Raw genomic sequence first — 23,120 nt, 5'->3', positions numbered from 1 at the left:
TACCTGTACAGGTTTTTCTATCTCCAGAATATCCATTTCGGCAAGTACATGTATATGATCCATCTGTGTTGGTGCAGTTGGCATTAATATCACACGACTTCTGATTGAGGCACTCGTTCTCGTCTGACAATAGTAAAAACAAAATGTTTAAACATTATAAAAATGTAGACTCATGTATATACGTTTATACCGAAGTATTATCATTCATACATGTGATTATGTCACACTGCTACATTACAATGTTACGTTAACATTACTTAAATCCATTACCTGCACAAGTGTGTCCATCTCCAGAATATCCACTTCGACAAGTACATGTGTATGATCCAGCTGTGTTAGTGCAGTTTCCATTCAGACCACATGGATTCTGTTCACACTCGTTGATATCTGAGTTTAATGATAAATGGTTGTAAACTAATACCGTAACTGACAGCACTCTACAAAGCATCGTTAAATCTTTGTCTCTTCAGACTATTTTGACGAATATTAAGAAAAGAAATGTTCTGTGCACATTACTCAGTGGGCTGAAGGGGTCCACCTTGCACACACACACACACACACACACACACACACACACACACACACACACACACATTATACACATAGTAGGACACATGCATAAAGACATTTTTGATAAAAGCATTGTGGTTGATTAAGCTGACTTTCTGGATAAATAATAAATGATAACATAAATTATAACACCGGCTTGGGTCTCATGGAAAGCTTTAAAACTAACATTCTTTGTTACAAGACTGGGGCGGGATTTAGCTCAGTCAGTTAAGTGTTCGACTGAGGTACTTGCGTCGCAGGATCGAACCACCTCGGTGGATTCATTCAGCTGATTGGGCTTTTTTTTTCCGTTCCATCCACTGCGGATTCCAGCTCTGACTAGCAATGCGACTAGACGTGGAAACCTGCTCACTCGACTTGACACCCTCTCTCTCCCCCCCCCCCCCCCCCCCCCCCCTCCCACCTGGGGGGACTTACACGGTCATATGGAATGCTGCTGGAGTATCGCTTCGCGTACACCGGATCACGGGCAACCGTCAGTTTGGTGTACAGCGACGCGGTCTCGCAGAAGAGGAGTAGAAGATGACGTGGGAAGAGGAAACGTCCGTCGGGGACGAAACAGGGGGAACCAAACCTGGCGGAGGATCACTTCTACTCCAAAGCTGACTCCGGTGAAGCGGTTAACTCTCGCTACCGCTCCCCCGTTGAGTCGGCTTCGGTACCTGTTGTTATTGTGGCAGCCAAGAGGAAGGCAACATCACCGACCACTCAACCTGACAAAGCGCAACCGCCGGCTCCACCAGCTCCTCCCCCTGCAGAAGACGAATGACACTTGGCCTTTGGCAAGATGAAAAGCTGCTACCGACAGTACGTGCAGGGGGATACGACAAATACGGCGACGCTGAAGGGGAGAATTCTCAATCAAGCGTGGAAACCAATCCCCGACGGAAGCCCCTACATGTTTTATACACTCATGCTGGCTAACCACCAGTCGGGGTTGATTGTGACACATCGGCGGCAGAAGATATACCGACAAGCGATCCTGTTTGCTTTGATGGATAGACACACCATCCACAGGATCGTCAAGACTATCTGCGGCGCCGATTACAACGTTGCATCCAGGTCTTGCTAGGCAAGAAGAATCAGCTCCCGAACCTGAGTGTCATTCCCTTACTCAGCTCGCCGTAGAAGTCAACCTTTTCTAGCACAGGTAACCTTCTTTTTGGGGCTTGTCGGACTTTAAAACTTTGGGTTGTCATTCAAAATTTTATGTTTATTTCTCGACACACTTTACTTTGGTAGCCCGTCTAAATTGCTCAACCCATGCGCGTGCTGTAACCTCGCCGTGGTGCAGGGGTGTAACATTATCTTTGAGAATGGCCAATACAGCACACAATTGAAGTTTTGAGTAAAAGTCAGTATCTGTGATATTTGTGTTTTTGCACAGTTCTTTACACTGTGTTTTTGTTTAAATCTTGAATGTTTATATTGTTGTTGATCATCACTTTATTTCTTTCCATTACCATAGTTTGACACCCAATAGCTGATGTATTTTTCGTGCTGGGGTGTCGTTAAACATTAATTCATTCAAATTGCTCAAATCACCTTAAAACCATTTTGGAATTTAAATATTTTGTCCAGACATGAGCAGAATGATCAGCTTATTTCGGTTTTAGGTCTCAGACCTAACTTCTAAATTTTCATTGCAAATTCTGTCCACCTTAAACTTGCACACACACACACACACACACACACACACACACCCTCGTGACTGGCGTGTGCGAAACCTCCGTGGTATATGCGCACGTTAAACTTATACTCGCCTCGCAATCCAGTGCACCACACAATTAATATGGAAAAGTGCATATAAAAGATCCCATGCTGTTAATGAAAAACTGTAGTGGGTTTCCTCTGATGACTATATGAAGAGTTACCAAATGTTTGACATCCAATAGCAGATGATTAATAAATCAATGTGCTCTAGTAGTGTCGTTAAACAAAACAAATTTTTATTTGTTTTGTTTTTTGTTTTTTGTTTTTTTGTTACAAGACAATTTCAAATATACTTATTTTGGCATATAACGATACATAGTTTAATATGCACAGGACGTCTACTTCGGGTATTAAATATAAATGCAATTGTGTTCGTTTTTTATTTAGTGTCCATGCATGGTAATGTTCATGTTATACCTTGAGTACAGTCCACTTCTCACCATCCCTGCTTACACGCTCCATCACAAGCTCCAGTTTTTGCATCACAAGTGGAACTAGTGGTGGCGCATTTCCGATCTGAACAAGACCTGATGCAGTTAGAACCATACTTGACGTCAGACTCACATGCTGAAACAACAACACAGAATGAATAACAAAAAACATCACCAGCATTATCGTCATTATTACAATTATATTATTATTACTGCTACTACCACTGTTATTACTACCACTACTACTGCTACTACTACTACTACTACTACTACTACCACTACTACCACGACTACCACCACTACTACCACTGCTACCACTACTACTACTACTACCGCTCATGAATTATAGTTTTCATACTTGCAGATTCACAATTTTAGTTACCTGTACAGGTGTGTCTATCTCCGGTAAATCCAACTTTGCAAGTACATGTATAAGATCCAACTGTATTTCCACAAACTGCATTGGTGCCACATGGATACGTTCCAGTCTCACACTCGTTTATATCTGAGATCAGTAGTAACCAAAACAAAAAGGTGAATGCATTAATAATCATTATTAGTACATCTGGACTTTATATGATTTGAATTATATTCTTTACTACATTAGTGCACATATTATGATTTATCTAATTAGTACCATATTATAAAACCACTAGAATGAATGGACGAATCAACCAATCAATGACACAAATAATGTATTAACCGAGTGTATATCGGGTGTTATTCCTACATTGTCCTAATGTCGTGTCATGCCACTCTGGCACAGACTGTTAAATCGAAATTTTAACCAGCATTGATTCCTATATGGTTTTGTGGTGTAACGCATCCGTGTTACCCTATTCAGATATGTTATTTTCACAATGTCTGTTATCTATGGTATAATTAGTTTGTGCACTATACTGTTTGGAGTTAAAATAAGTTTTAGTTACCGTTACAAGTTTTTCCATTTCCAGAATATCCATCTCGGCAGCCACATGTATAAGATCCAACTGTATTTTTGCAATCTGCATTGGTGTCACATGGAAACGTTCCAGTCTGACACTCGTTTACATCTGAGATCAATAGAAAAGAAGGAATCTTTATTACACTGATATTCGTTATTTCCTGAAAATCAGGTTTCATGTGACGTGAGTGACATATTTTTAATGAGTTTATTGAAATTATGATATTATGCTTGAGTGAAACATAAGCCTTTCAACGTCGAAACGTTATTTCCGTTAATCACATATCACTTGGGTATAGTCAGGTGCGACTTTTGAGATCTAATATGAATGATTCACTAATTTGAAAACCCAATGATAATATTTTACCAATACTATGAAGCATCAAAATAACCAACAGAGTAATAGTTATTGGCATCATATTTTAAACAACATTTTAGACATCCGACGTAATTTAAATAATAACTCCATTATAAAGGATCTCCTCGGGACACCACTAGAGCACATTGATTAATTAATCATCGGTTTTTGGATATCAAACATTTGGTAATTATGACTCGTAGTCATTAGAGAAAACCTGCTCCATTTTTTTACAATGCAGCAAGGGATCTTTTATATGCACATTCCCACAGACAGGAAAACACGTACCACGCTTTTTGTTCAGTTGTGATGCACTGAGTGGAACGAGAACAAATCCAATCAGCTGAATGAATTCACTGAGGTGGTTCGATCCTACGACGCAAGCACCTCAATCGAGCACTCAACCGACTGAGCTAAAGCCCGTCCCTGAAATCAATCTCAAATGCCCACTTGACTCTACATTGTGCGGAGATACGGTCTTGATCGTTAATATCGGCTTTGTTGTTCAGACTACTACAGCCAATTCTGCTCTGCATTCTGGTTAATAGATGTATTGAACAAATGCGTCCGCTCATGAATTACAGTTTTCATACTTGCATATTCACAGTTTTAGTTACCTGTACAGTTGTGTCCATCTCCGGAAATTCACTTGAGTGACATATTTTTATTGAGCTTACTAAAATTATAATATTATGCTTAAATGAAACATAAGCCTTTTAACATCGACATATTATTTCCGTTAATCACGTATCACTTAGGTGTAGTCTGGTGCGACTTTTGAGATCTAATGTGAAGGATTCACTAATTTGAAAACTCAACGGTAGTATTTTATAAATGCCATGAAGCATCAAAATAACCAAAAGTGTAATAGATATTAGCGTCATATTTTCAACAACATTTTAGACATTTGACGTAATTTAAATATTAACTCCATTACCTTGACATGTGAGTCTCGTTCCAGTAAATCCATTAAGACAGGTGCATGTATATGATCCACGAGTATTGGAGCATTTCGCTTTGACAGCACATGGATTGTTCTCGGCACACTCGTCCAGATCTGAATTTAAAAGTAAATTCAGTTATTTTGTTGATTTTGATTTTATAACATAATTATTTTATACCGACTCGCTAGTGGTATTGTTCTATGTGTAATTAGTATATCAAGGGACATATATATATTGAAACACAAACGCTGACACCTGTAGCCTGATGAAGGTTTTCAACAATTTGATTTGCCGTCTGAGCTCGATTTCATAGAGCCTGGTTATGGATCAATTGATCCTGTACTTCTGTCGTTGCCCTGGGACGACCTGAACGGGGTCGAGGGTCAACATTTTGGGTTTGTTGGTACCTGTTCAGCGACTATATATATATATATATATATATATATATATATATATATATATATATACTTAGAACAGTTGGTATATGTGTACCTCAGGCACTCCTAAAAGTTCTCTCCTTCAATTACAAATCATACATTTCTATAACAAAATAATATTCCAGCTTGGCAAGTCATAGCAATAATGATAAACAATCGTGTTTACCTAGCTCACTGTGGCAGCGTCAGGTTACGAATCAACCTTAGTTTAAATGCAATATGGCACTAATGTTTTAAACTACATAACATATCTCGTTTATTTACCATTTGTGACACCCAATAGCCTATGTGTATTTTTGTGCTGGGGTGCCGTTAAACATTCATTCATTCATTCAGTTCCTTGTCAGGTTATACCAGCACCCATTTCAAAACAGATATTCAATATACAGATATACACTGAGCCAGCTATTAAAAAGTCATGGTTCACATGGACCATTTTACGATATGGCGTATCGCAGACTGAAATAATGACAGATACAACCATTTTTCATCATTTTGAGACAGGATACGCTTACCTTTTTTACAAACTCCTGGCATCACCACTATATTCATTGCTTTATCACTGGGATACGTCTCGTCCCTTGGTTTCAAATGAGTGTTCGCAACTAAGTCATTCGTAACATGACATTTTATCTCCTCTTCGATAAAACATTGTGTAGACTCCAGATGGTAGTACTAAACCAAATAACTTCCGGCTGGGTTAAGGTTCGAGATGCAACTTTTGATAGAGAGTGAACACCACAAGTCCTGTGATTGGTGACAAATGTGAGTGTGTTGGTTGTAAAAAAAAATAGTTTCATCTGGGCAAAAAATGTATGCAATTTTATTTCATCTAGTATCACTGTGTCTATGGGATTTGATTTGGTAGTATACACCTTATAGCACATATTCAGTGCATAATAAAACAATATTATGATTTTGTCATTTTATTTCATTAAACTATACGGTTGATTAATTGACCCCTCCGTACGGCGTGATTGACAACCGCGCTGGACCAATCATGTTTCGCGGTTCAAAAACCGCGGGCCCAAATTTGCCTGGACGCCATTAGGTTAGACAACATAATTTTTTTCAATGTGTAACGTTTTTGTATAGTTAGCATTAAAATTAGTTAAAATAATTGTCTCCTCCAAATGAATTATAATCATAGTAAACATATACTTCTGTTGACAAGTGTTAACAGCGATGACAACTACTCTCGAGTGCCAAATAAACGTACACCTACGTTTATTAAATTTGTGAAAAAATGTTGGTGTCTACGCTTATTCAGCACCCTACGTTTAATTACATTTTTTTTAAATGTAACCCCCTACGCTAAATCGGCACCCAACGCTTATTACAATTATTAATTTATCAAATGGTACCGATTTTCCGCGATCACGGAATCGAGGACGGAATTGCGGAATTTACAATTTTCCGAGTTGTCAAATAAAATGCCAACTTTTGTTGTCAAATAATACATTTAATTTATTTATTAATATACATACATTGTTTTTCTGCTTGATTGATCATTTGAACCATTAAGGCACAACAAAGTATGTTACTCTACGACAAAATGTAAACACGTTTCCGAACACTGTTGGCCGCCATTTTGTTTTTATCGCTCGGCTCGGTTCGGTTTTATTCGGTTGTGTAAATTCCAAGGATGCGTTCGATTGAGTGCTCGCCTGTAAATTGATGGAACAGTTCATGTAAGCACTTTATATAAATTAATCAATTACACTTCAACACTTCATCTTTTCACCAAACATTGAAGACGGGAGTACCGAATTCTTAAAGGTAAATATGACTTTTTAAGCTCCTGGCATCATAAGTGCTTTAAAAATAAAGAATGATACAGGTAAAAATTAAGTTGATGAAATTACGTTTTGTTATAATTGACCATGTTTTTAAATATAGGAGATGAATCTAGCGAGCTGTCATTCACCCTGATTGTTTTGGTTTTGTTGCATGGAACTTTTGGATTTTTGTTCAAAGCTGCAATCTCGCCTCACATCAATTATCATAATTTCATTTAAACGTACAAACACACTTACAGTTTTAATTAATTGTGTGTGACAATAACACAGTTGTAACAGTTAGATAATAGAAACATATGTTTATAGTGAACACATTTTTTCATACTATGGAATTTACTACAAGTTATTTATTTCTGAGCTGCTTGTTTTCTAAATTACATGTACACATAACAATGGTATATTTTTGTTATTTCCAAAACACTTATTTTTATTTCTGTTTTCATTACTACTCAATTTTTACAATTTAGCTAAATTTCCATTCCGCACTCTACTCTTATTGGTTTTTAAAAAAAATTCCACACCCTATGCTAATTCCGCACCCTACTTTTAATTGATTTTAGAAAAATGTCCAGCCCCTATGCTTATTCAGCCCCTATGTTTATTAGGCACTCAAGAGTATGCAGAGCCTACGATTGACGTAAAATCAGTGTTTTCCTGCGAAACCGTCGCATGGTATTGAAAGTGAAGTTTTGCCGAAATCCATCAAAATTCAACTGATATATAAATTCTACGAAGGTAAGATTTTAAGAATCACTTTCCCTCCAATGTAATGGAATTTACTGACTCATTTAATCAGTCTTCGATGTATATATTGTCGTTAAGAATCCGTCGTTAAACTGCACACAGTCGGACGAATGGCCAAAATAAAAGTTTTGGCAAGACTTCCGATCGTTCCAGCATTCAGTTAATTTAGGCTTAGGGTTAGTGAATGCTGGAACGTTTGGAAGTCTTAGCTTTTTTTTCCTTTTCTTTTTGTTTGCATGTGTGTAGGCATGAGTGTGTGTGTGTATGTGCTTTTGTCTGTGTGTGGGGGGGGGGAGGGGGGAGTGAGGGAGTAACCTATATGGTTGTGAGCTTTAGGGGGATAAGGAAGTATTGTCTGGAAAGTTATAAATTAGGCAAATTTTATGTAGGGACCCTGAAATGTTTTGAAGCAAAAAAAAAAATTTTAATAATAATTGTGATTTTTTGCAATCGGTACAGATCTGCCGGATACGATTTCTCGGTTTGATTCGATTTAAGCTAGTGCATCACGACTAGCATATCAAAGGCTGTGGTATGTGCTAGTCTGTCTGTTGGGTGGTGTATATATATATATATATAAGATACCTGGCTACTAATGTAGCAGGTTTGCACTCTAGACTATACATGTCAAAAGTACAAAATGTTTGACATCCAATAGCTCATGATTAATAATTCCGTATGCTCTAGTGATGTCTTTAAACAAAAAAACTTTAACTTATCCATTAGTCCCCCTCCACCCCACCCCTCAATTAAAAAACCCAATTTTACCATAATATATATTAAAACAATTACTCACCTAACAGCAGATCAATTACCAATCTTGGGTAATTTATAATACATACTGGTAAGACATTTTATTATTCCTTTATTGTTATTCTTAGAATTTTCAACTTAATGGTTTGTGCCAGAGCTACTGAGGTTAAACTTATATACCCTAAAATCTTGGAAATTAATAGATATATTTTTTAATGTTTAGATAAATGATAGTAAAAGAACTGCTGTTTATAAATGGTCATGTGCTGGAAATGTCCTAACACTAATTTCAAAACATTTCAAACCCATAACCACCTAGATGAGGCACTTACATCTGTTTTGTTTTTATTACCTACCCTAAATATGATTTTCTTTTGGAGACAGTAGTTTTGTTTTTCATCATTATTTTATACCCCAAATTTTAGCAAAGCATAGGCATTTTTCTTTTTCCACATGTCATCTTATGTGTAGCTTTGTGCAACTTTCTACTTGAAATCAAATAACATCATCAAAGTTAAATACATTGTTCACTACTTTTTAAAATGTATTGCAATACTTTTTAATTTTATACTTTGTTTAGTCACATTGATTTTGTTTCCTGTTAAAAAAATGTTTTCCTAAAATTAAATTAAACTTTAAATTAATACAACGATATATAATTAAGTTACAGACTAATGTACTTCTTCAAATGGATGTGAAATACTTAATATGTTTGTCTTTATATATTTCAGCAACTGGACCAATGGATGTGGAGTCATTGATTAGATGTTGAAAATGAGATTCTGAAGACAAACTATTAAACAAATGACATTGCATCTTGATATTGAGAATAGAATGATAGAAATAATAGAACAGTTTCAACTGATATGTGAAAGAAAAACTGGGGCAGGGGATGAAATTGCTGCTGAAAATAAAACACTTTCAACAATTTCATTTAATACAATATTTAAAAAACAAAACAAAATTGTGTTTGACATATTGCTGCTAAGGTGTAATTCAGACTTCCAAGACTTGGGATTCAGTTAGACACCACCCATCAAATGGTAATCCTATATTTACCTGTACCAGATTGCATGGGGATTAATATGTAAAGACCCTCTCTTTGAGAAAAAAGAAAATGTTAGGAAGTATTCTCATAATAAATTGTGCAAACTGCAATCTGTGGTTTAGTTTCATGTTATATATATGTATATATATAATTTTGCCTCTTTTTTGTTTGTTATATATATAAAAAAATTAATTACATTTATATTTTATATATATTATTAATTATTTTTATTTTGTTCTGTAGGCTGAAGGCATGGGTTGTCTTATAATATTTATTACTATTTTTTATCTGCCTATGCAGATAAAGCTTTGTGAGTACATTTTGTGTGACAGTAGGATAACTAATGGGCGGGGTGTGTGAGATTGGGGGGGGGGGGGGGCAGAAGCTTCAAGTTTGATTCCCAACAGCTGTTGCCACAACACGAGTTTATAATTTATTTAAACACTATTGTACTGGCTTAATTGGAAAATATTTTATAGACTGTCCAGCTATCCTACTTTTTCGTACTTTTTGGTCTTTGTCCTATTTTTCCTAATTTTTCTTCATAATACTTAGTTTTTCTACTTTTGTTCTACGTTTTCCTACTTTTGTCCTACATTTTCTATATTTTCATTCCTAATTGTGTCCAACTTTTTCAAAAGAGTGTGCTAGACAGCCTGATTTTATAAAGGGATGGGGCACCCAAACGTAAACAGCCCTAATATGTCTTGTCAGAACGGAGACGGCCCAATATGTCAGTATACATAACTGGAGGGCCAAACATGTGGTCCACACCAACCCACCCACCCTCTGGCTACGCCAGTTGTGATTTTAATATAATATATTTTATTTTTTTCGTGTATGGCTTTGGTTTTATAAATAGGGCAAGTGCCGTATATCGGTTGATTCAAGCAGTGCAGCTATTCATGGGCGTACATAGGATTTTGAAAAGGGGGATTCCAAAATAGATTGCAGAGATATTGGGCATATATTTCTATGTTGAGTAAATATAATAATGTCAGATATCAATGTCCGATATATTAATTTATAAAAAAGCGATTTCGGGGGGGGGGTTCGACCCCCACCCCCCCCCCCCCCCCCCCCCCCCGCCCTCCCACCCCCCCCCCCCCCCCCCCCCCCTATGTACGCCCATGCTATGTAAGAATACACCCCCATAAACATCGCAATCCCACAATCTAAACCACTGCCTGCATAATTTTGGCACAGGCGACTGTATCCTGCTATAGTTTTGTAACCTTTCGTGCATAAAATTATGGTACACTGATAGCATTCCCACACGCCTTGTATTTTAATGTTACTGCACACGTCCCTCCCCCTTTTCTGTTTTTTTAAACAAAACATTTAACGCAACCCGACCAAAAATAAAGACGGTTTTAAGCGGGTCGAGGCCGGGTCGTCGCCGCGCACTTTATCCTCTTATTCCTCGGCATATCGGGATTCCATTAATATAATAGTCGAACAACAACAACAAAAATTAAAATAAAAAAGAAGAAGAAAAAAGAAACAAGTAATTTTAATTTACCAGTTCTGACAATAAAAACTAGCATGGGATTTTTTAAATGTTCTTTTGGTTGCATTCGACGTTCACTTCCGGGTTCTTGTGCTTCGATAAAATTTACTGAAGTAAAAATGGTTTCGTCGATTTAAATCACGTTGTCATCGTAAATGTACCCTGTAGTGAAATACTTGAATGTCTCCTCTTGTCGGCTTTTTAATTAAACAACGATATTTGTAAATAAATTAAGGCAAAAACGTAATCGACAGATCGGTTGATTTTGCTATCGACCTATGCGAATTGGCAGACATTATTGAATGTTTGTCTAACCTTGCATCACGTGTCACGGTGGGCGTGGTTAACTCGTCATACAGAGGGGTCAATCAGCCGTCACTTGACCATGCAAGTTTACAATGACCTTGACCTTTACAATAATCACTGTACATGGCTCTGAATGGAGTTTAAATCAAACTTAGCACTGAGGAAAAGTTGGTTTGGGCCTATAATTCATACTGTAAACATTTCAATAAATTTGTTTATATGGTATTTGACTTGCCATATGCAACTGCTCTTAAATATGGTATTATATATAGGCAACCTGAACTAAGATCCCCCGCGCGTGCTGTAACCTCACTGTGGTGCAGGGGTGTAACATTCTCTTTGAGAATGGCCAATACAGCACAAATTGAAATTTTGAGTAAAAGTCAGTATCTATCTGTGATATTTGTATTTGTGCACAGTTCTTTACACTGTTTTTATTTAAATCTTGAATTTTTATATTGATGTTGATCATCACCTTATTTGTTTGCATTACTATAGTTTGATACCCAATAGCCGATGTATTTTTCGTGCTGGGGTGTCGTTAAACATTCATTCAGAGAGGATACAGAGTGAACTAAGATTTTAATAGCAATTTATTTTTATATTAAAAATAGCATATGCCAGTAGTGGGCTAATGTCTTTAGTTTTAATTAACTTAGTTAATTTTTCATGTATGAAATTCTGAAAACTCAAATTTGTAAAGAACTTCATTTTTATTGTCATTTTGACATATTTATTGAGTGCTAAGTTATATTTTAGACAAATTTATAGTTTTATACAAACTTAAACATTTGAGGAAAAACTTTACCAAAGAGATAATTAAATTTGTTCTCACTATTGTGCCTTCTGTTCTTATTTATACATAACGATAAACTTGATAAACATATCTTTTGATATCCAGATCAATTTTCTTTTCAAATAATCACTTAGTTTGCTCTCATGAAGAGCATTTTAAGTTTATACTACATTCAGAACCAATTTGTTCAGATTTGATTATCTGCCTTGAAGTATGTTGATAATTTATTTTATTGTTAAAGCTAACTAAAATGCTGGATTACAGATTGTAGGAATACATATTGTATTCATCTGGATTAGAAACTAATGCAAGAAAACAGATGTTCGGGTAATTATGTCATTTAAAAATAGGTGGGTGTTTTCAGTAATTAATCAAAAATAAATGTGTGAAAGCTGGATGATAATTCCAGATATCACAAATATTAAAACCTCCAAATACAGTAGGCTATAAATAAAATAGAGTCGGGAATAATTATTATTGGTTGCTGCCAATGGTTTTGATGGTTCATTAAATATCTTCAGGAGTTTTATTTTAAAACATTTTGTTGTTTAATATGACATATTGCATTTGTACAAAACTGTATGCACTATATATGCCTTATAAGGTGTACATTATATTAGGTTGTACTGTAGAAACAACAGTTTCAGTGAGGTTGTCAGTTGATGTCAGAATACATCAGATCCTGGTTGTCATAAAAACACAAGCAGGACACTTTTTGAAAAAAATGTATGTGATCAGTATAGGTAGTACTAAACCAAATAACTTCCAGCTGAGTCAAAGTTCTAGGTGCACCCAACTTTTGATAGAGAAGTGAACACCACAAGTCGGTGACAAATGTGAGTGCGTTGGTTGTAAAAAAAAACCCAAATAGTTTCATCTCGGCAAAACATGTATGTAATTTTATTTCATCTAGTACCACTGTGTCAAGTAACCATGTGCCTGAAACATGTATGGGGTACCTGTAAAAAAAAAAGTCCTAGACTTTTGTGCGGAACCAGGGTAGTCATAGACGCTACCAGTTATCTCAGAAATGAGCAGCTTGACCCCCACTTTTTTTTCTGATTCACTTTAAGGGTAAGGGGTGGTAGTATTTATATCCGTGGCGTTTATGTAGATTGATACGCTGCATGTAGGAGTTTTATCCACATATGTTACTATTGTCGTCTATGGGATTTGATTTGGTAGTATACACCCAGATACCACATGGTAACGATAACTGTTTTGTTGATATTTATAGATGGGTACTTTGTTAACAATGTGTGTGTGTGTGTGTGTATATATATATATATATATATATATATATATATATATATATATATATATATATATATATATATATATATATATAGACAAGAGATGTGATTTGTAATCGACTACGGTCTGGAAACAACGACCGTTTTACTCCATACTTAAAAATTAGAAAATGCCACAAAATTATAATGCGTTATTTGAAATAGTCAAACTCATTTATTGCTAGGCTATAAAGCATTCTCAAATACCTGTGCCATGTAATAGTGTTATAGTTAACCCTTCCATTAATTCGTTTAGGGAAATAATATGATCTAGACTGAAAATCTCCCATCGCAAAGCACTTTGTAAGCACAATATTACCTGATGCACTAATATTATTTCAAATCAATTTACTAGTCAGATACAGCAACACATTATGGCAAGACCTGCCACATAGGTAGGCATGGCAGTATTCAACGATCTATTTAAAGTTTGAACTTTGAACCAGTTTCATACTGTGCTTTGGAAAGTCAAGTATATATAGTTCATGAAACTAATTTACTGTACCTCAGGCTCAAATTTAATATTTTCGAATTTTGGATCGTGGAGTACCTAATGAATGTGTAGCTGAATGTGCTCTCAGAAATAATGTTCTCGTGAACAGATGACAAGCAAACAAGATGTTTAACAAAATATAGCATGCAGTGTGCAAGAGGACATACTCCATTTATTGTGACAATATATAGACTTATGAAGGTAGACACAATACAGTAAACGTAACTACATATAGATACATGCACTGGTATAACATGACACCAAGGATAAGTGGCTAAGTTAGTGTAAAATGGATAGTGACGTAATTTTTCGGATATATATATATATATATATATAAAATGTCGTAGATATCAGTACAACAAAATGTTCCATTTGTAATTATTTTAATTATCGGTGTCAATCGACCAATGAATCACGCTGTCTCGTGTTTGCTGTTGCATATTTTCCCAATGTAATTAGTAATGTTAAAGTCTGTACATGTGAATATTCTCACTATAAAATAAGTGTTGTCATTAATAAATGCCCTTTACAAAAACAGTACCGTTGTTACTTGTTTAGTGTTATTAAATATTTAATGGCAGCAAACAAGCTGCAGTCCCCTGATCATTGGCTAAACTACCCGTACAACTCTTTCAGACACTGTTTATGACGTCGATGTTGTCGTTGTTCGCAAAGTTAACGTCCCAGACTGACAAATGTCTTGTAATTGGTGCAGAAGATTCGAATCCCGGCAACATGTACTTTGTATTTTTATTTTCATATCCTCCTCGTTCTTTGCCTGTGCAGAACTTTGCGAAGTGAAAACACAATATACATGCGGTAACAGACTAGTGTGTACTTGACGTGGTCCGTTTCATTGTGACAGAACCATGTGCCACAATCATAGTGTATGTATGAGGTAAAAGGGGGAAATATTGGGCTATTAGAGGGAGTGCCCAAAGTGGCACGTGAAAAGTGGGAAAATTAGTACAGCAGGCCCGCCATCATTGAATGGCATCAGAGAATCCATATATAGTTCAGTTCATATTCTTGCAATTGAACAACGTTTCTGCAGCCGATTTGATTTTGTCTAATGGCAAAGTTTACATGATTTTTGGATAAGGAACATGACACAAATCTGCAAAGATGTTCTTTGGGATTTTAGAATTCCGACAAGACGTTTAATGCATGTGTTTTGGTTCCAAGTCCTAGTAGACGACATACGTCAGCAAAAGACGCCTGAACCTAGAATCCCGGTTGTCGCTCGGTTTGCTTGAACACATTTAAGATACGATTTCCAATAACATCCATTGTGACGCTTAGGGTGGAATTGCTAAAATTACGAGACACTTTTAACTTTTAACATTATCCAATGTATTTTTCGTGCTAGATTACTTTTAAGCATTGATTTATTTACTGATTTATTGTTTGATTGTACTATATCATATTTTTATACGATCCTATCGAACGAAAGTATAGATTGCAATCGACAATCTGCCAGAAACAAGTTACGTCATATAAACCATACCTATTGTGCAGTCTTTGTTCTTCCATCCATCTTGACATCCTCCGTCACATGTACCTGTCCATATACTGCAGGGTGAACCACTCCTAGCACATTTACGATCGGCACACAACTTGTCACAGTCAGAACCATACTTGTTAAGTGGACATGCTGAAATATTTTAATAGTATGTTCTAAGTTACCTTAGTTACCGAGTCATTGTAAATTGAAAACAGGCAACGTTTATGATAGTCTAACCATGTGTAAAAGTAAAACATTTACAATAACAACAGCAGATATTAACTGTCTGCTTGTTGCCGGCAGGAAATGCTATCCATTCTTATATCTTCCGAAGTCAGAATTTCCTACCACGTGTATGCCCCTTATTACATCCAGATTTAAGCCAGTCTTCCTGATATTATGGGGGCGGGACGTAGTCCAGTGGTAAAGCGCTCGCCTGATGTGCAGTCGGTTCAGGATCGATACCCGTCGATGGGCCCATTGCATTATTTCTCGTTCCAGCCAGTGAGTCACGCCTGGTATATCAATGGCTGTCGTGTGTGCTATCCTGTATGTGGTATTGTGCATATAAAATATCAATTGCTACTAATTGGAAAATGTAGCGGGTTTCCTCTCTAACACTCTATATCTGAGTTACCAAATATTTGACATCCAATAGCCAATTATTAATTAATCAATGTGCTCTGGTGGTGTCGCTGAAGAAAACACACTTTTCATATGAGTAATATCCGTGTCTGTAGGAACTGTTTGTTGTAATGTTCGTGTTTTGCACGTGTTTGAAAAGTTTGAGAGACCATGACCTAGGTGTAGGTGCATGTACATGTAAGGGATCAACATTAGTATTAATTTGTTCCAGAATTTGAGACTTTTTTGCGTTCTTGTTTGTCGGTTTACATTTCGTCCGGAGTGTATTCGTCAAAGTCGTTTTCGGATCCTAATAGTTCCTCTACTTCACATACATTAAACGATACGGCGTCCACTATGTCATCCATAATTATTTACAAACATTAACAGTTCACCGCGTATTAATACAGGTATGTGATGTAAATAAGCTAACCGTGGTACATTGACTTTTATAGAGGGCAATATCGTAGAATGAACCACCTGTAATCAGCCAATCAAAGTGATTGTTTCACTACAGGCATTTTACAAGTCCTGGAGTTAGACGAAACTTTCGCGAGACACATGGAGGCTATTTTTGTTTTAATGACCCAAGGACTTAAAATCCACCTTCAATCTTTGGTCCCTGAAAAATGGTCACGGGGCAGACAAATGTGACCCCAATATATTTTTTAAATACTTGAACGTTATACTCGAGAGTGTAGCTTTTATTGCGCTTACCCTTTACAACAACTTCACAGAAATCCATAACTGTTGAACCTTGAGGATTGTTGTAGTCTTGGTAGATCGTCACGTACCTTCCTGTGACATCACATGTTCTAGTGGTTATGTCGTCAATGTCAGATCCGTCATCTCTACCTGTGATTTGTAAACCACAAGATGTCCCTCCATTACCCTGCCGTACTGACGAAGATGTGTATACCTGGATTCCATTTCGCCTCCACGTAACTATCCAACGAAATCAGTCAAATGATTTTAGAATTAATAAATTAATATTACACATCGGATGAAACGATATGCTGATACGCCGGCTTCTTAAAACGCTATATGCTTCAATTCCAAATTCTTTAAATTAATGCGCTGGTTGTGATAAACCTTACAATGAAACGAAGCTCGGATGACATGTACGACTCACTGTTGAGGGCAGAAAGCGTTGTCGGGGTGTCAGAATGCATTAATATTTCTGAACACAATCATGTCGTTATAGGGGTATTTTGCAAAATAATTATAAACTAACTGTATGTGGTATACCGTCTTAATCCGGTAAGATGGCCATCATAATATCTGCAGTCCATCGATTATTAATTCCAAGATGTAAATTATGTAAATTTGTTCTAGCAGCCCAGGTACCCAACCTGAACCTGTAGTCTACATACTGTTTCTCGGTATTTCTTATGTATGAGATCATAAAATTATGAAGAATCATCTTGATGACACTTTGTCACCATTGGGATTTTTTTTCAATGGATAGTAATGTGCCCTGTAGCTTTTCGGACACTATCTAGTAAAGGTTCTGCCATGAATTGGTGACGGCATTAGCAAGTGTTTAGTTAGTTGTTGTTTAATGTTGTGATAAAGTAAATACAATATCTGCTATTAATGATACACCTGCTTGGCTTTCACTAGCAACTGTTGTTACTATTTGTTGAACTATGCTGCCTCATTATGAGATATAGCCATGTCTTCCTAGTGGATCGCTACTCCACTGTGGCTTACTTCAAAATGTGTGTTTTTACTGAAAGTGGTGACACGTTTATGGCTCTGTACATAACCTTGATGAAAGTCGGTGTCGTAAATCAAAGCTGTACAGCTAACAACGTTACACCAACCATCAAGTAGGACTGTTTATGGCTTTGGTAAGGTACACCTAGAAAACTCTAAACTGTGTTATGGCCAAAATGTTGGAATTAGTACAAAAGTAATTAGCACAATGGTGTGAACGGGAATTGCATCGCCAGGTGTCTCTCATAGTTAGCTGCCATCCGTAACTGAAGCATTTCTTGGAAAATTTTCCAATGGCATATCTGCAGACTGTTGTGTGGAAACATGCTTTAGATTTAGACTCAACTATACCCAATGCAGCACGGGTGTGTTTGTGATTACAGTTCAAAATATGTACTATCCAGAGCTACACCAAATTATCAGCCACTTTCTTCAAATATATTCTTGAACAGATTCAGTGCTCTCATACAACAACATCCATGGTATCTAATGTAAATAATTACGACTATAATATGTACTTATGGGATATAATGCAAACAAACATTAGCTGCGATAATGTTCTACTTTGGAACATAACGGCAACCTTGCTAAATTAATGCAAATGAATGATAAACGTTGATGACACATTGCTAACATTTATCATGTTGTACTAATTTGTATATGTTTAAGATGACTACTACTGTTTACTAAGTATTGTATGTTTATATAGACAGACAGGCAGGTTGTCAGGTAAAACACAACGGATAGTTCGAAACTCAAGATATCATTTAAGATCAAAATTAAAAACAGCCTAAAATTACCAAGTAATGAATATTCAACGGCCGAAACTTGTTTCAATTTTTAATTGGTTTTGTCTTAATGGGTCTTGTAAATAAAAATATAGAAGTGGAGACATGTAATGATTAGAATCTTCAATGTGGCGGCCATATTGAAATCAAAGGTACATTATGTTATATCTATAGTTGTCTTAATCGAATTCACATTATTAAAAACCATACAATAGCTTTTTAAATGCATCTAAATTTCCATCTAGAAGTGAAGATGGCCTCAGATTACAGATATCTTCCCATTTGGTTGCCCAAAATCCGGAAATTTGACAGCGCAAGTAGTCTGCTGTTTGACTGTGATTTTTTCATGGCAGACAGCTATGAAGTGGCAACTATTTGACTGAAGTGACAGGGGAGATCATGTAGTTTGTAAACATGTGTAACTTGTTGGCATTGAAAACTTGTTTGTGGTAATTCCAGCCCATGCAAAAGTAGTGCTTTTTGTGTAAAATGAGAGTACTCCGGCCTGGTTTAGAGGGTGTCTTTGTTTAAACCAATATGCTGGGAGAAAGAGCTGGACATCAGGGGTTGTCCTTTTCAGGGAATGTGTCCCCCAGGCAGGCAAAGGTACATACACAAATCCACGGGCCTGCTGATGTTAATAAAAATGTTATAGCCACTAAGGCTATATAGAAACCTATAGCGAAATTAATTGTGGTCTGAGGCCAGATGGTAAGAAAAGGATCCTCAATTGTTGAGTGACGGCCATGATGGATTTATGCAAATAATAACAAAATGCTCTAGGATGGCAGTGTCACTAAGATGACTTTTCGTATTTGTATGGCTTAATACACCAAAATACATCGAATCCAGGTTCATCTAAAATACTCCCATTTAGCTGCCAGAATATTCTCTCATCGCAACCAAACTTGCGCCATCGACTTAACTCCATATCAGACGCTATTTAAAACTGTCTAACTCCTTTTCAAAGGTTCGTGAACGTCACATGTCGTAGTTTATAACTGAAACATCTGAATGTAATTTAGCACATTGGGAAAAAAATAGTATTACAAGATAGTGGTCTATGCACGAAAGCAAGGGATGAAGGATGTTTGAACGTCAATAGTTACGAAGCTGTACTAAGATGAAATGATTTTAAAAATCTAATTATGCTGTGAACAAGTTATTTCTTAAATTAATTAATCAGTTTCTGAAGATTGATTCTCAAATATGTATTCTTTACTATCTGTTTACACAGTTATATCTATGAAACTTACTGGTAAATGCATTTTAATTGCATGCGTATCATATACTTATTTTGAAATCATTAACATATGTTCCAAAGTAGTTACTTGAGGAAAGTGTGATTTATTTTTCTGAAAATAACTATCACTAATAAGACAGACCCGAGTAATTAGGGGGCGGGACGTAGACCAGTGGTAAAGCGTTCGCTCGATGCGCGGTCGGTCTGGGATCGATCCCCGTCGGTGGACCCATTGGGCTATTTCTCGTTCCAGCCAGTGCACCACGACTGGTATCTCAAAGGCCGTGGTATGTACTACCCTGTATGTGGAATGGTGCATATAAAAGATCCCTTGCTGCTAATCGAAAAGAGTAGCCCATGAAGTGACGACAGCGGGTTTCCTCTTTCAATATCTGTGTGATCCTTAACCATATGTCTGACGCCATATAACCGTAAATAAAATGTGTTGAGTGCGTCGTTAAATAAAACATTTCTTACTTTCCGAGCAATTAGATGGAAAACAAGCAAGATATTATTGTTGAACCGTGTTTAATGCATAATACCAATGCATTTTGCCCTTAGAGGTGATTTGAAAACCATAACATATATTTGAAACCTTACAGCCAAAAGTCACTACAGACAAAATTTTATGTAATTATGAACTGTTTGCCACCGTTGTGTTACTTGGTTAATATTGTAAATAAGCTTCTGATATTATGAAATGAGAGTTAATAAATATGATGATTATAAAGAAATAACACCAAATTTAATTAATTAATAGTGTATTAATGTCTGCATCAAATACAATTGACAAAGCTGTAATGTGGGATTTAATATCAATAGTGTGAGATCAAATGTCAGTAACATAATTATCTTTCCGGCAGTATGAATGAGCTTTTTGGTTACTCTTAATATTTGCAGTTACTATTTATGTGATCCCTTGGTTTTAGCATCAGAAATAGTTTTGACACGACAATAGTACGTGGAAATTATACTCCCCCACCCCAGGACATTAGCCACCCAGACAACATTATCCGGCTATGGCAATATCCAATCATCCACCCCGACTACATCTAAGATAGACACCAATAGCTACTTTGAGTCAGTCCACTGTAATAATCCTCAACCCAAACTGTGATTCATTTATTAAGAACCATTAGTATGCATATTCTATGAAGAGGATTGCAGGGTTAGTATTTAACAATATGAAGATAATGCGTCGTCTATTTTTGCTAATAATTATTCTATAACAAATACAGTAGGCCTATTTTATTTTCATAGTTTGTTAATATATGCGTTATTATTTGTACACGAAATAACATGTTGTATGTTGATATCTACACAATTTGCTGATTACGATTTTCCTTACCTCGCAAACAACTGCAAAATGTCCATCCAAAGTTTACATCGCTTTTTCATCAACTGTTTACATCGTTTACTATATAGGTTTATTATAATATGGGCGATGTCAGGTGTCCTTAGCTATTAATTTTATACTCACAGTCTGCCCTGAAGTAGATGACAACTTGGTGAATGAAATATTCTTGACTCAGGTCCACCTCCCACCAGGTATATGGCTGGTTAACGTTGGTAAGGATAGAATACCTTGCATCTGATTGAGAGATGTTGCCATCCACAGCGTTTCCTGCAGGTACTCCAGCGAGGTAGGAACTCTGATATGCAGTCTTCCCGACGGCTACATTCTCTGTTAAACAAACACAACGGGTACGGGTCAGTAATGGCAGATGTTTAACGTTGCATAACGCAAATATGTTTCATGCTATAAACTAATACTGAAAAGTAAATCACCAACATTTACAAAATATAATATTATCAGTTACATCATTTGTCGAATATACGAATATCCACTGTGGGACCCATTCATAATACATACATAATAAACACCACTTTCTGGTTATCGATAAGACCGTTTATTCTCATTTCAAACTAGACGTAGTGTCCCAGCTGCAATATCATTGTTTAACGTTGTCCAGTTTGACCAGTTTGACCAGTTTGAAGTAACATTAGGGATTCTGAACACAAATACTGTGGCAATATGCCGTACCATGATTATTGATGTGTCAACATTTATTTTACTGTGTACAGTATTTGGATGTAGAGCGCTCGCTTGCTCTGCGTCGGTTCGTAGGATCCGTTGTATTTTGTTCCATTTCATCCAGAGGTATGTGCTATCCTATATATAACAAAATGCATACAAAGAATCCATTCCTGCTGTTCCTTGTAAGTAGTCCATGTGGCGGCAGCGTGTTTAGGATGTTACTCGGTAGAACAACTATCAAAATAACTGTTATGTTAGACATCAGTTAGCCGTATCTTCAAATGTGCCGATGCGTCGGTAAACAGATATCAAAGTGTACCTTGCGTTTACCACGGGTCTGTTACATAAATGTTTTATTTAACTTTGTAATCGTCATATAGCGTAGTGCATATTTATGACATCTGAAAGTATTCGCTTAGAAAATATGTAATATAATGACTCACCAAAAGCAGCAAATATGTGTTTTGTTTGTAGAATGAAGAAACCTACTAAAATAAAATAATACAGTGCATTTCCAGCCATGTTGTGTTTCTTTTAAGAATGTCGATCAACCAGGAAGTAGCTTTGTAGCCTCAATTTGAACATTTTACGTTCCACCGACTTAACACGACCAACACGCAGTTCGTTATTCTATACTTGTAAACGTGCGGGTACTGTCCACAGATGTTATTATGTTAGGAGAGTAAATCACAGCGTTTGATTTTGTTTAAAGACACCTGTATATCACATTGATTTATTAATCATCGTTTTCTCCATTAGTAGTAAGGACTCTTTTATATGCACTTTTCCACAGGCATGACAGCACATACAACAGCTTTTGATATATAGACACGGAGCATTGGTTGGAATGGGGGGGGGGGGATCAAAGAATGGGTCCACCGAAAGGGTTTAGCATGTTGGAGGTGATCGATAGATCGCGCAGTAAACGATCACCATGTCTGCTTGTGAAGCGTGGATCTCTGGAGCGGGGTAGCTCAGTTACTCTGGCTATGGCAAAACAAATGCTTTTCAAGTCGTTGGATGAAGGAATAGCTCATTTTGAGATGTCTCGCCACAAGTCTTGTCTC

General features: G+C 36.5%; 1 protein-coding gene across 1 annotated transcript; it reads right to left on the bottom strand.

Annotated features, from left to right (window-relative positions):
• Positions 1-270: 270 nt before the first annotated feature.
• On the bottom strand, positions 271-22,635 carry LOC121391944 (neurogenic locus notch homolog protein 2-like). The gene is made up of 9 exons (XM_041523392.1): positions 22,497-22,635; positions 21,496-21,699; positions 16,983-17,210; positions 15,645-15,791; positions 4,953-5,072; positions 3,644-3,766; positions 3,097-3,219; positions 2,701-2,850; positions 271-387 (listed from the first exon to the last, which is right to left on the bottom strand). Exons 1-8 carry the CDS (start codon positions 22,573-22,575, stop codon positions 2,720-2,722), a joined length of 1,155 nt encoding a protein of 384 aa, XP_041379326.1. The 5' UTR covers positions 22,576-22,635; the 3' UTR covers positions 271-387; positions 2,701-2,719.
• Between the last annotated feature and the right edge of the window lie 485 nt (positions 22,636-23,120).

The sequence above is a fragment of the Gigantopelta aegis genome, unplaced genomic scaffold, assembly GCF_016097555.1.
Source record: "Gigantopelta aegis isolate Gae_Host unplaced genomic scaffold, Gae_host_genome ctg3144_pilon_pilon:::debris, whole genome shotgun sequence".
NCBI lineage: Eukaryota > Metazoa > Mollusca > Gastropoda > Neomphalida > Peltospiridae > Gigantopelta > Gigantopelta aegis.
The sequence above is the reverse complement of the archived record's forward strand: the minus strand, read 5'-3'. Positions and strand labels throughout refer to the sequence as shown.

Bases quoted from the DNA above. Each gene is read 5' to 3' on its own strand.
- LOC121391944 (XM_041523392.1), bottom strand. From the start codon at position 22,575: ATGGCTGGAAATGCACTGTATTATTTTATTTTAGTAGGTTTCTTCATT. The intron at 21,700-22,496 runs GTGAGTCATTAT...TTTGTTTAACAG, and splicing joins ACACATATTTGCTGCTTTTG to AGAATGTAGCCGTCGGGAAG. The intron at 3,220-3,643 runs GTAACTAAAACT...TACTGATCTCAG, and splicing joins AAATGGAAAAACTTGTAACG to ATATAAACGAGTGTGAGACT.